We start from the raw sequence: 12,870 nt of genomic DNA on the forward strand, positions 1-12,870 counted from the left end.
GATGCGATGCAAGCACCCCTTGGCGCGCGGCAAGAGCCACTTCTTCTTCTCGGGGAAGTTCTACACTTCTACTGCAATGCAAGCTGCACGTGTTGTGTGGCGATGCGTGCGAATGCGATGGATGGATGAAACATCATCTTCTTCTCTGCAAGCAGGGATGGATGGAGCTCCAGCTTGCTGCAGAAGCAGTGTCCAATTTAATTTAATGAGAGAATTCCTTATTTGGCCCTCTCTTAAAATTTAGTTCCCTTTTTGGTCCTAAAAGAATTTTTTTTCCTTTTCTGACACTCAAACTTCATTTTGTTCCCTCTATGACATTTCCATCAGTTTTGCCAACTAACACCGTTAAATACAACATGAAAAGTCCATTTTACCTCTGGTGTATTTTGTGACCAAAATGGAAGTCAAATCAGTGGCAATATGAACTGAAATATATTACCAAATGAAACAAAATCTACAATTATCCCCTGTACAGTACAGTACACACATGCATAAATTTCAATTGAAAATTTGGACAGAGCCTCCCTTGTATTTTGGAGGCATATCCCCTGTACAGTACACATATGCACAAAAAACACACATAATTGCTCCAGGTTCACATATATGCAAACATCCCATATAGCTGGTCATCTACACACATTCAGGTTCACATAAAAGTGAAATACAATAGTCCAGGTTCACATAAAGATGACATAATAGCCCAGGTTCACAACAGGTCGCATATAGCACGTAAAGAGGGTTCACAAAAGGTCACATATAGCACGTAAAGAGCCAAAGTCCACACATATATCACATAAACAGCTCAGTTTTCAAAATGAAACATGATACGGAAAGTAATGACATGAGAATCACAAACTAAGTCTCCTTTTGCTTCGTGTGCTCATTGCAGGGCTAGCAGGGTTGAATTTCTTGCTGCGTGTACCCATTGCAGGGCTGTCAAGTGGCACCATAGGAAGGTGCGGAGTAATTTCAGCAACCTCTTTGCTTTTTCTTTTGGCATGTACCTTCACAGCAACATGTGTTTTCTTTTTGGCGACATCATGTTCGCCACAAATGGGTTGTGTTCTTGATCTAGACATACACATACATGACATACAGGTAGCCCAAGTTAACAATAGAACAATGCATAACATAACATTAGAACTTCGAAACTACCATAGGTTACCTTTTTGCTCCTCCGGATCCAAATTTACCACCTTTCCCTTTTTGCTTGGTTGTTTTCTCCAAGATTTGGCTATGGTGAGAAGAATGCACTTAGAACACAAAGGCACAATTAATTATATTTAATTATGAGCATGGTTGTTGCTAACCTTGGCGGAAAACGTATGGCTGATGGAGCATCATCCTCGCAAGGCACAATTGATGATTGAGCTGATTTGGTGGTCTTTGTCCTCTTCTTTGGTGGTCCTCTACATGAGCAACAAAAAACTAGTTAACATGTATGGTTTTTACAAAAAAAAATGCAAGTGATGCAATATACAATAAAATTCATTACCTCACAGCTAAAATAGCAGCAATGTCATCTGGGTTACCCTTCTTGCATTTGTGCCAATGATGCCCATAGTCCTTGCAAATAGGGCATAAGTGTTGGCCGCTTTTTCTTTTCTTCTCACTGCAGCCTTTATACTTCTCAGTTTTAGGCCTACCCGCTGTGGCTTTTAGTAGTGGTGGAAACATGAAGAATCCATGGTCTGATTTAGGCCACTGGTTCTTGTCAACCATGGCAGGGATTAGTTGGTCATAAGCTGCTCTAAATTTGTGAATGGAGTAAAACGAGTCCACATAGTTCTCTATGCGTGCATTGGTAAGAGATGTGATAAATGCTAGACCATGTTTGCAAGGAAGGCCAGAAACTTCCCATTGTCTACAAGAACATGTCCTGTCAAGCAAGTTGACCACAAACCTAAAGCCGCTGCCTCCCAATGCGGTTACTTCAGCAACTTCTTCTGAGCTTTCAACCACCTCCAAGTTTAATTCTCTGGTCTTTGCATTCAACTTCTTAATTATGTGGGGAAGAATCAACCCAACTAACTTTCTTGTTACCTTTCTCCTTCGGTTCCACATGATCATAATCAATTGCCTAAGCTTATCAAAGAAGTCGTCCAAGTTCAAGGACTTGTGATGCTTAATCCAATTACTGAAGCGCTCAACCAAGTCGTTTGTAACATAATCCACCTTGGAAATTGTTGAGAACTGACTCCTAGACCACAACCTAGTGTGCCACTTCCTAAGATATGCAGTTGCCGCTGGCTTTGCTATGTCCATTGCAACCCAATTTTTTTCAAATAAATATGGGTTCCATGAGTAAGCAGCAGCCCAAAGGTGGTCATCAAAAACCTTTCCATGAAATTTCTTCTTGAAGTTGGACACCAAGTGAAACATACATTCCCTATGTTCAGCCTCTGGGAACACTTCTTTTACACCTATCATCACTGGCTGCCCAGCGTCGGTGCATATGGTTAAACCCCTTGGGGATCCTATGGCTTGCCTAACCAATTGCATGAACCAGATCCAGTTCTCATTAGTTTCAGAATCAAAAACACCCATACAAACTGGATACATCCAACTATGGCCATCAACGGCGGTAGCACTAGCCAGTTGCCCCTTGAATCTGCCTGTCAAGAAGGTGCTATCTACTGCCAAGTATGGCCTGCAACCACTAAGGAACCCGTCGATGCAAGGCTTCAAAGCGACAAAAAATCTCTTAAATCTGATTTTATCTTTTATTGTGTGGTGCTCAATTATCATATGCTACCGGGGCAGCACCTTTCAATTTGTGCCTTAAAACTATACAGATTATCAAAGCTTGTATCCCAATCACCATATAGTTCCTTCAAGGCTAGCAGCTTACCCATGTATACTCTCTTGTACTTGATGTTGATTCCATGGTGCTCTTTAAGCTTCTTTCGCAATGCCTTTGGTCCTAGAGTTGCATCATCAATTAGCCAATCCTTCACATGCTCACATATCCACCGCTTGGTTGCATTCTTTATCTTCTTTTTCCTTTTTGTACTTGAGCAATCATGACCACAAGAGTTCTTTCTCACCTACAAAAGACAAACATAGATGATTAGTAAAGATCTTTTAACAATTTAAGCACACATGAGTAAAGTTAGAAATTACCATTACGGTGCACCCATCTTCCATTGTAGAAGCATATATCGTCCATGGACACTTATCTTCATCCCTTCTTGAACAATAAGCCCTGGACCTATGTGGTGCACTTTTCTCGGTGTTAAACTCAAATTCATGTTTGATTGCATGTTGAGAAAGCGCCAACTTAAACTCTGCCATATTGGGATATTTTCTTCCTTCGATCATTGGGAGATCTAATTTATCATATTCTAAATGTGGTGCAAGCTCTGCCTCGTGCACTTCCTCATCTTCCTCTACTTCCTCATCGCTCTCATCCTCGCTCTCATGATCAAGAACATAGTCTTCGTCCCTTTCTTTATCGGAACAGGGAACCATGATAAGAGGATCTAATTTATCATAATCATCATCGTCTAAATAAATATTTTCCTCATCAACACCAACATGTTCATTCTCAGGTATTGGGTTGCGAAGATAATCATCATCGTCTTGTTCTGTGCTGCTAGGTTGGATATGCACATCAATATGCCACTCCGTGATAGGCTCATATGGTTCAGATGGATCACAATATGCAACAAACAAGGCTCATATGGTTCAGATGGATCACAATATGCAACAAACAAGTGCACAACCTTTGTCTTAGAGAGTTTCTCAAACATAGACACCAATTCCTGGTCAGATGTTACTTCTGGGTCGATTTTAAGAAAAGGATCATAGTACTGAACATGTGCAACTTCCAAATAGCGAGGCGAGTACTGCTCTACGATTGATTCAACCAAGTCCTTATAATTTGTTAAGTCGGAATCAATAACCTTATCATAACAAAAGCATTTGATATCCTTCCTAGCTTTTTTTGGGTTGCCAAGCAATTTGATTTTCAGCAAATATGTTGAATTTGGATCCATCCTGTAAAAGCAAAAGATCAATTGTGCATGAACATACTTACTTCGTGTTTTAAATAAAAAATGTGACATGTGTAAACAGATTATCCAATATAACATATTTGTTTTATATGAACATAATCTTTGTTTATTGTTTCATTGTAGATTTGGCAGCAACAAATATCCATCTCTAACTACTCTGTTGCATCTTCGATCCATCTCAAGTACACTGTTTAATATGAACATAGTGTTGCATTTTGAGAAAAATCATGTCAAGGAAGGTGAAGCAAATATGTTGCATTTTGGATCCATCTCTAAGTAATCTGTTCGTTCAAGGGCGTATCATGGCAGCAAATACTCAAATATAGAGAAAACATGCACTTACCCTTGTAGCCATGCCGGAGCACTTGCATCTGAGGCCGTCGCACCTGGACCTCCCTATGCCTCCCCGCCATGGCCGCCCTCCGGCGTCGCACCTGGACCTCCCTCCGCCTCCCCGCCATGGACGCCCTCCAGTGGCGCGCCTGGAACTCCCTGTTGGAATATGCCCTAGAGGCAATAATAAAATGGTTATTATTATATTTCCTTGTTCATGATAATTGTCTATTGTTCATGCTATAATTGTGTTATCCGAAAATCGTAATACATGTGTGAATACATAGACCACAACATGTCCCTAGTGAGCCTCTAGTTGACTAGCTCGTTGATCAACAGATAGTCATGGTTTCCTGACTATGGACATTGGATGTCATTGATAACGGGATCACATCATTAGGAGAATGATGTGATGGACAAGACCCAATCCTAAGCATAGCACAAAGATCGTGTAGTTCGTTTGCTAGAGCTTTTCCAATGTCAAGTATCATTTCCTTAGACCATGAGATCGTGTAACTCCCGGATGCCGTAGGAGTGCTTTGGGTGTACCAAACGTCACAACATAACTGGGTGACTATAAAGGTACACTACAGGTATCTCTGAAAGTGTCTGTTGGGTTGACACGGATCGAGACTGGGATTCGTCACTCCGTATGACGGAGAGGTATCTCTGGGCCCACTCGGTAATGCATCATCATAATGAGCTCATAGTGACCAAGTGGTTGGTCACGGGATCATGCATTATGGTACGAGTAAAGTGACTTGCCGGTAACGAGATTGAACGAGGTATTGGGATACCGACGACCGAATCTCGGGCAAGTAACGTACCGATTGACAAAGGGAATTGTATACGGAATTGATTGAATCCTCGACATCGTGGTTCATCCGATGAGATCATCGTGGAACATGTGGGAGCCAACATGGGTTCCAGATCCCGCTGTTGGTTATTGACCGGAGAGTCGTCTCGGTCATGTCTGCATGTCTTCCGAACCCGTAGGGTCTACACACTTAAGGTTCGGTGACGCTAGGGTTGTAGAGATATTAGTATGCGGTAACCCGAAAGTTGTTCGGAGTCCCGGATGAGATCCCGGACGTCACGAGGAGTTCCGGAGTGGTCCGGAGGTGAAGAATTATATATAGGAAGTCCAGTTTCGGCCACCGGGAAAGTTTCGGGGGTCACCGGTATTGTACCGGGACCACCGGAAGGGTCCCGGGGGTCCACCAGGTGGGGCCACCTATCCCGGAGGGCCCCGTGGGCTGAAGTGGGAGGGGAACCAGCCCCTGGTGGGCTGGTGCACCCCCCCTTGGGCCTCCCCTACGCCTAGGGTTGGAAACCCTAGGGGTGGGGGCGCCCCCCACTTGGCTTGGGGGGGAAGCCACCCCTTGGCCGCCGCCCCCCTTGGAGATCAGATCTCCTAGGGCCGGCGCCCCCCCAGGGGGCCTATAGATAGGAGGGAGGAGGGAGGGAAGCCGCACCACAGCCCCTGGCGCCTCCCTCTCCCTCCCGTGACACCTCTCCCTCTCGCTGAGCTTGGCGAAGCCCTGCCGAGATCCCCGCTACTTCCACCACCACGCCGTCGTGCTGCCGGATCTCCATCAACCTCTCCTTCCCCCTTGCTGGATCAAGAAGGAGGAGACGTCTTCCCCAACCGTACGTGTGTTGAATGCGGAGGTGCCGTCCGTTCGGCGCTCGGTCATCGGTGATTTGGATCACGACGAGTACGACTCCATCAACCCCGTTCTCTTGAACGCTTCCGCTCGCGATCTACAAGGGTATGTAGATGCACTTCTATCTCTCGTTGCTAGATGACTCCATAGATTGATCTTGGTGATGCGTAGAAAATTTTAAATTTCTGCTACGATCCCCAACACTCCCTCCGCCTCCCCGCCATGGACGCCCTTCGCCTCCCCGCCATGGACGCCCGTCGCCTCCCCGCCATGGCCGCCCGTCGCTTCCCCACCATGGCCGACCGAGGCCGAGACCGGCGCAGCGTCGGCCACGCCCTCCACCGCGCCGTCCATCCCGCCACCAGTAGCAGCATCGGCCACGCCCTCCTCCATCCGTGATTTTTTTAGGGTTAGGGATCGAGGGAAAGGGGAATCGAGGAGAGTAGGGAGGGGATCGGGCGGTTGACCCAGTGCAGCGCCTGACGGTTCGCTCAACCAGTTTTTTTTTCAGCGTCCTAGCAGTGGTAAGAACGACATTTCCAGTCACAGTTAACGTCGCTAACGGCAAAAACTGACAGATGTGTCAAAGAAGGAAGAAAATGAAGTTGTGGTGTCAAAAAAAGAAAAAGAAATTTTTTATGATCAAAAAGGGAACTAGATTTTAAGAATGGGTCAAATAAGGAATTCTCTCCAATTTAATTGCCTGTCTCGTCCCAGCATGCATAAACCTTGCGTGGCATCACGTGCGGAGATGCAACGAAATGTATAACTTTTTTGGTGTAGTTGGCTAAAAATAAGTCCTACATTTTGTTATAGCGGAAGTAGTAGTTAGTGTAATCCATGTGTATTATATAGGATTAAAATGCTTAACCGATACTCCCTTTATAAAGAAATATTAAAGCGTTTAGATCACTACGGGAGTAATTTCTACGATTATACATGGCATTTTTACGGTGAGTGATACCCATGGTCAAGCTCTAGTGTTAGCTGGAGGAAAAGATTGCATGCATCGATAATTCATTTATTCATTTACCTTGCGCATGACGCATATATATAAATACAGGGTGGATCGGCCTCTATTTGTCTCTCAAGATATACAAATATACGGAGGGGACAAAGGAGGTACGGCAGTACAAATACAAGATCCTAGTCCTATACATGTACATACGATAATGTATATTCAACACCCCCGCAGTCGAAGCGTCGTCGGAGACGCAGAGACTAGACCGAAACTCCTCGAAGACAGATGTTGGTAGTCCCTATGTCATAACATCAGCGAACTGCCGAGCGGTGGGCACATGAAGAACCCGAACGCACCCAAGCGTCACCTGTTCACGAACGAAGTGAATGCCGAGCTCAATGTGCTTCGTTCGATGATGATGAACAGGATTAACGGAGAGGTAGACGGCGAAGACGTTATTGCAGTAGACGATCATGGCCTTGTGAATCTCACAAAGCAACTCCTGGAGCAACTGATGGAGCCAAGAGCACTCAGCAAACGGCATTAGCCACTATGCGGTACTCCACCTCAGCACTCGAGCAAGAGACCGTGGGTTGTCGCTTGGACGGCCACGAAATTAGCGAGGGCCCGAGGTAGACACAGTAGCCTGACGTAGAGCGTCGCATGTCGGGGCAGCCAGCCCAGTCGGCGTCGGAGTAGGCGACAATGTCGGTGAAGGCGGAAGCTGTCAGTGTGAGTCCCAAGGTCATGGTGTCACGTATGTACCGGAGATGGAGTACGCGGGAGAATTCATGGCGGCGGCGGGGATTAGGTTTTGGTGGGCGGTGGTGGCTAGGGTTGTAAGTTCAACATAGGTTCGCCACTGCCAATCTGGATCTGGATTATTTCAAACGAAATTTGCCTGCTTTTCTAACGGTAGTGTTATCCTGGTATGGTCGTCAAGCTCGCCTGATGTGTCGGATCATTGAACGAGATCTGGCCGGTGATGATTGCAACGCATGTTTCACACATTTGTCGAGTTTTACAGGACGAGATCGGTGGAGCTAGCCATCTCTGGTCCAATGTTTTCAAGCTTGCAACAGCGGAATATAACGTCACACGTACCTGTCCGTCAGCTGGTATCTCTTCCTTCGGGGGCGGACGCTCGCTCGGTACTAGCTACACGCTCGTGGTGACAACGCATGCACGCTGGTCCCAGGAGCATATATCCGTCCGACACGGGACGTACGGGATCCGATCGAGTGCGCCAGTACTAGTACCACACAGAATACAGAAAAGGGCAGGGATTCATCAGGAAATCAAATGAGCCCGGCACGGGTCACGGGAGAGGAGGAGATGCGGCGGAGCGGTCGTTGGTTCTCTTCTCCTGCCGCGCGTGACGCGTCGCCGTCGCTTTTCCACGGCGCCGAGGTGTAGCCGCGTCAGAGGCCTCGTGCTTCCTTCCTTCCTTCACCCCCTTTTCCCGATGCGAATCCCTTCTTCCACGGGCGATCCCCCGCCGCGCGGTGGTGGTTTCCGGCAAAGCGACGGGGCCGGGTCCCCGGACGTCATCGCACGATGGAGATGCCGCCGTCGGTGGACCCGTCGGCACGGGCGCGGACCGTGGCCTCACGTGAGCAGAGCATATACTCACTGCTGCTGACAGTAACAGTGGCCCTTCCCGGTTGCGTGGCTGAGAGACTGCGCGCAACAGTGTGAGTGTGTGACGGGTGAACGAGGCCGGCGTCGGAGCGTGCACCATGAGCCGGGAATCTTGGCGCGTCGCTCGCCGCCGCAGTAGCTCTTCGCTCCACTTGGGACGGACTGGCTAGTAGGATCGGTTCGGCCCGTCGACTCGTCGTCGAGCACAGGTCTTTGTTTGTTTCTAGGGTAGCGTCAACTCCTCCTCCAATGGGAAATTGGGAACCTTGTTTCAGCCCGAGCAGATCGGTCGGAATATTCTCTTTCTTCTCCACTCGCCGCCGCTGCCATTGCAGCTCGGACGTGCGCTCGTCCAGCCCCCTTCCCCTCGACGCCCCCGAGCTACCCAACCACGACCACCTGATTTACGCACCCGGCTGCCGGATTTGGAGCAGACCCGGCCGGTCTTGAGCTCGTCCGGCTGTCGGAGGCCGCGTCGCGCCATGGACTGCCCGGGCACTGGGCCGGAAGGCCCCAAGCAAGGCCGCAAGGCTGCATGCAGGTAGTGGCTCCTCCTCTAGCCGCTCGGATCCACACCGTCGGTGATCCGCCGGCAGATACACGAATGGCGATCGGCCGGGCTCGGTGCTAGCCCAAAAGCTCGTCGGCGCACCGTTGCCACTCAGTAAGTGCGACGACTGCCCAAAAAAGGTCGTGCGCCGCGTGTCTACTATGCCAGAACATCCCGGATGGGCGTTCATCAAGTGCTCAAACGATGGGGTATATGCTATTTTAGCTTCAGTTGTGCTCTCGACTAGTTGTGCTAACTTCAAATTTTATTATGTAGAATGGATGCAAGTTTTTGTATTGAAAAAAGAGTACATCGATATGTTGATAGAGCGCAATTTAGTAGATGTTCGTACACTTTTAGCTAGTATAGAGGCTAGAAACGAGACTAGTGCACTTGTTGCTAGAATAGAGGCTAGACATGAGACTAGATGTGAGGAAGCAACGTCTACTTCTTTACACTCGAAGAAGAAAGACGCACGCAAGATCGAGCCTCCACAGATCAACAATGAATGCATCGAGAAGGCACTAATCCAACTTACAGGAGCAGTTATGGAAATTGGATATCTTCTAAAATATATTCTTGTGTTTCTTGTTTTTTTGGTCTTACTTTTCTAGTCAAAATTTGGTAATGTATTCTCATGTATCAAAAATCAATGATGAAAAAAGTTATGGGCTTGCAAAGAAAAATGTACGCGGACAGAATGCGGCCGGGATGCGTCCACGCATTGGGCGCACGACCAGCGCATCCCAGAAACGGCCTAGACACGACTTCATTGTCCTACCCAAATAGACAGAATCCGAACAAAACGAACGTCCGTTTGAAGTGGTGCGCTGGAGTCGGCTCGGAGCATATACTGCGGAGAACAGAACTCGTCGAGGCCACGAAGCATATCCGGAAGCACCATCACGCGAGGGGCGACCGAGCAGTGAGTACTAAACCAGTAGCAGCACTACTTGAAAAACCATTGCTGGCGAGGTCCACTGATAAAATATGGCGTACTCTGGCCAGTAGGAGTACTATACTACTAGTACTAGTGCTGGCGCCTTTTTTTTTCCTGGCTGGGTGGGTGATTAGCTTTGTGTTTGTGATGATGTTTTATATGCAGTGCGGTGGGAGTACTATTTTGGTTTCCAGTGGATGGGTTGGGATGGATCCCTCCCGTCGTCAGGTCCGGTGGGCTGGGTTGGGGGTGACCAGGGGCTGACGGATCCATCTTATCCGCGCTGCCAAATCCAAAAGCGGCACGATGCGAGCGCGGCTACCGGCTGCCGCGCGTCGGCGCCAGCCCTGCTGGGTGGGAGCATATTCCCACGCCCCATTCCATCCATCCTCCTGCGCTCCCACCTTTGTTTAACAGGTTCCCGCTCGCTCGCTCCGTCGGCCCGTCGCGGCCGAGACCCACGATCCCGCCGGGCTCCCACGTGACGCGGCGCGGGCCCGACCTGTCTGTGGCCTGCCCAGTTTCACACGAGGTGGTTACGTGCGTGCGGTGCGGTTCACCGGGCCAAAACAGCTGAGCGCGAGACCAACATCAACATCAACACCACCACCACCTGTCACCTCTGTCTGACACGCGGGCCTGCTCCTCTGGCCAACGAGTTTCGGCTAGAATTAACACTTCTTTTCGTGCCCGTTTCCGCAAAGACCAGGGACGTGCCGGGCATGATCATCGAGGCGAAATTTGCGCGTGACACTCACTGCCAAATGCTAGCCATGCAGGAGCGACATCTGCGCAACCTAAGAGCATCTACAACCGTAATACCCATCAAACGGGCGATTCGTAGTGCCCGCACAGTCGCCTTTTCCCTCTCTTCATAATCACACACCACAAATTCGCCTACTCTATTTCATACAAACACATGCAAACAACGTTGAAACATAGTAGCAATTTCGACGTCGGACGTACACATACTTCATATAAAAGGGCCGATCATCACAGCCAATTAAAACATAAAAGCTTAATTTAAAGCATACGGGGGTGACATTAGTTCACCGCTCCCTTGTCGGTCGCTTCCCCTTGAGGCCTCGACAACTCTCCGCGGAGTAAGCATCCGCAGTGGGCGGCTAGTTGTTGGCGTCCGTCGTAGAGCCGCTGTCGTCGGAACCGGAGGACGATGAGAGGAACCACGCGAAGCGCCCGGCGACACGGCTCTCTCCGCACCGCCATGTCCGACTCCTCAAGCGCGCGACGAAGAGCCGCCGCTTTCTCGGGCGTCGGCGGCGTGCGTCGGTCTCCGCCAGATGTAGGACCGACGGATAGCTAGGCGGAGTTGTGCGTTGTTGTCTTTGGCGGGCAGCGGCCGAGCAGACCCGCAGAATGCGTTTTACAGTTGGTGAAAAAAAAAAAACAGGTTTACGGGCCGGCGAGGGTGGCGGCCGAACAGACCCCGTATAATGCCGACCCGCAAAATGCGTTTACAGTTCGCGGAAAAACGGATTTATGGGCCGGCAAGGGCGGCGGCCGAGCAGACCCCGCAAAGCAACATACCCTGTCGTTTCCGCATTTGAAGAATGCCCACCCAGGGGTGTTTCAGAGTGCTAGATATTAGCCGCAGTACTGTCTGCATGCAGTCGTCGCACTGTATGAGCGGTATCGCGCGAGCCGGCGAGCCGCTGCGCGAGCGCCGAGCCCGGGCGACGGCCGGCCGAGACCATGCTGGCAAACCGCCAGCGGCGGGTAGAGAACGAACCAGTACTTGCATGCGGCTCTGGGGCTTTGCCGTGGCTGTGCGGGGTGCTCCCCGACCAATCCATGGCTTGGCGCAACCACTGGTGGCCGGAACCGCCAAATCCAGCGGCCGCGGCAAACAACCGTCGATCTGCAACTTTTCGGCCGGCGGGCAATATCTCGGGCGTGCGGCGGCCCGCAGGCGTGATCCCGACGGCTGGTATGACCGGAATCGTAGGCGGCGGCCAGGCGGCGGTGGGTGGAAAAAAGTGCGGGTTGAAATGTCCCTCCCACCAACCGCTACCGCTATATACCGGGCACCGACGGGGCGAGGGGAAGAACCCGCGTTTTTGAGGGTAGGAGTGGGAATTTTGCCGCGCCCCGCAAATTTTTTAATGGTCGGACGCGTTTGCGAGGTCTGATCGGACAACATTTTTCGAGCGGAACCATACTTTGACGGTTATTTTGCGGGTCGGGCCATTATACAGGATCCGCTAGAGACGTTCTAAGTACCCCAAATTTAAGAATGCTTATAGTAGGCCGTCCGGCCGGTTGCCTCGTGCCTAAGCAACGAACGACGCAGCAATCAAATTCAAACCGTCCAACGTACTAGCCACTAGAGCTTACTCCAAGTTTACAGATATTCGTCCAAGATGCGACGAATAACCCAATTCAGCTTCTGCTACTGGACGTCCATGGCAGGCACAGCGATTAAAATAGCCCCCCAAAAATAATAATATCCTACTCCTTACCACAGTGTGCGCCACAATGGCCGGGAAGAAGCACCGATGCAGCGCACCAGGCAGCCCGCAGGCAGACCCCAAACCCAAAGCCGAATTGGCCACAGCCCCGTCGTAGTACTACTAGTTGTATTTGCGACCGACCGACCAGATGAATTTGACTCCATTTCTTTTTCCTTCTTTTTTCTTTCATAAAGAAAAGAAATAAAGAAAAGAAAAATGGTTTCCGCACACTCGCGGGGCAGCAGATAAACTCGCACGCAGGCGGGCACGTAGGAGTATATAAAACCACTG

The 12,870-nt window shown here is 49.5% G+C and overlaps 1 protein-coding gene across 1 annotated transcript; it reads right to left on the minus strand.

Annotated features, from left to right (window-relative positions):
- Positions 1-578: 578 nt before the first annotated feature.
- LOC109761194 (uncharacterized) lies at positions 579-6,409 on the minus strand. Its single transcript, XM_045229110.2, has 7 exons — positions 6,219-6,409; positions 4,360-4,523; positions 3,124-3,677; positions 2,852-3,047; positions 1,311-1,409; positions 1,166-1,234; positions 579-1,071 (listed from the first exon to the last, which is right to left on the minus strand). Exons 1-7 carry the CDS (start codon positions 6,407-6,409, stop codon positions 1,007-1,009), a joined length of 1,338 nt encoding a protein of 445 aa, XP_045085045.2. The 3' UTR covers positions 579-1,006.
- Positions 6,410-12,870: the final 6,461 nt, after the last annotated feature.

This window comes from Aegilops tauschii, chromosome 5 (genome assembly GCF_002575655.3).
Source record: "Aegilops tauschii subsp. strangulata cultivar AL8/78 chromosome 5, Aet v6.0, whole genome shotgun sequence".
Lineage (NCBI taxonomy): Eukaryota > Viridiplantae > Streptophyta > Magnoliopsida > Poales > Poaceae > Aegilops > Aegilops tauschii.

Coding starts and splice junctions, on each gene's coding strand:
- LOC109761194 (XM_045229110.2), bottom strand. CDS start 6,409: ATGGAGGAGGGCGTGGCCGATGCTGCTACTGGTGGCGGGATGGACGGC. Junction 3,678..4,359: donor GCTCCGGCATGGCTACAAGG/GTAAGTGCATGT, acceptor GAACCATATGAG/CCTTGTTTGTTGCATATTGT. Junction 1,410..2,851: donor GTACAAGAGAGTATACATGG/GTAAGCTGCTAG, acceptor TTGCTCATGTAG/AGGACCACCAAAGAAGAGGA.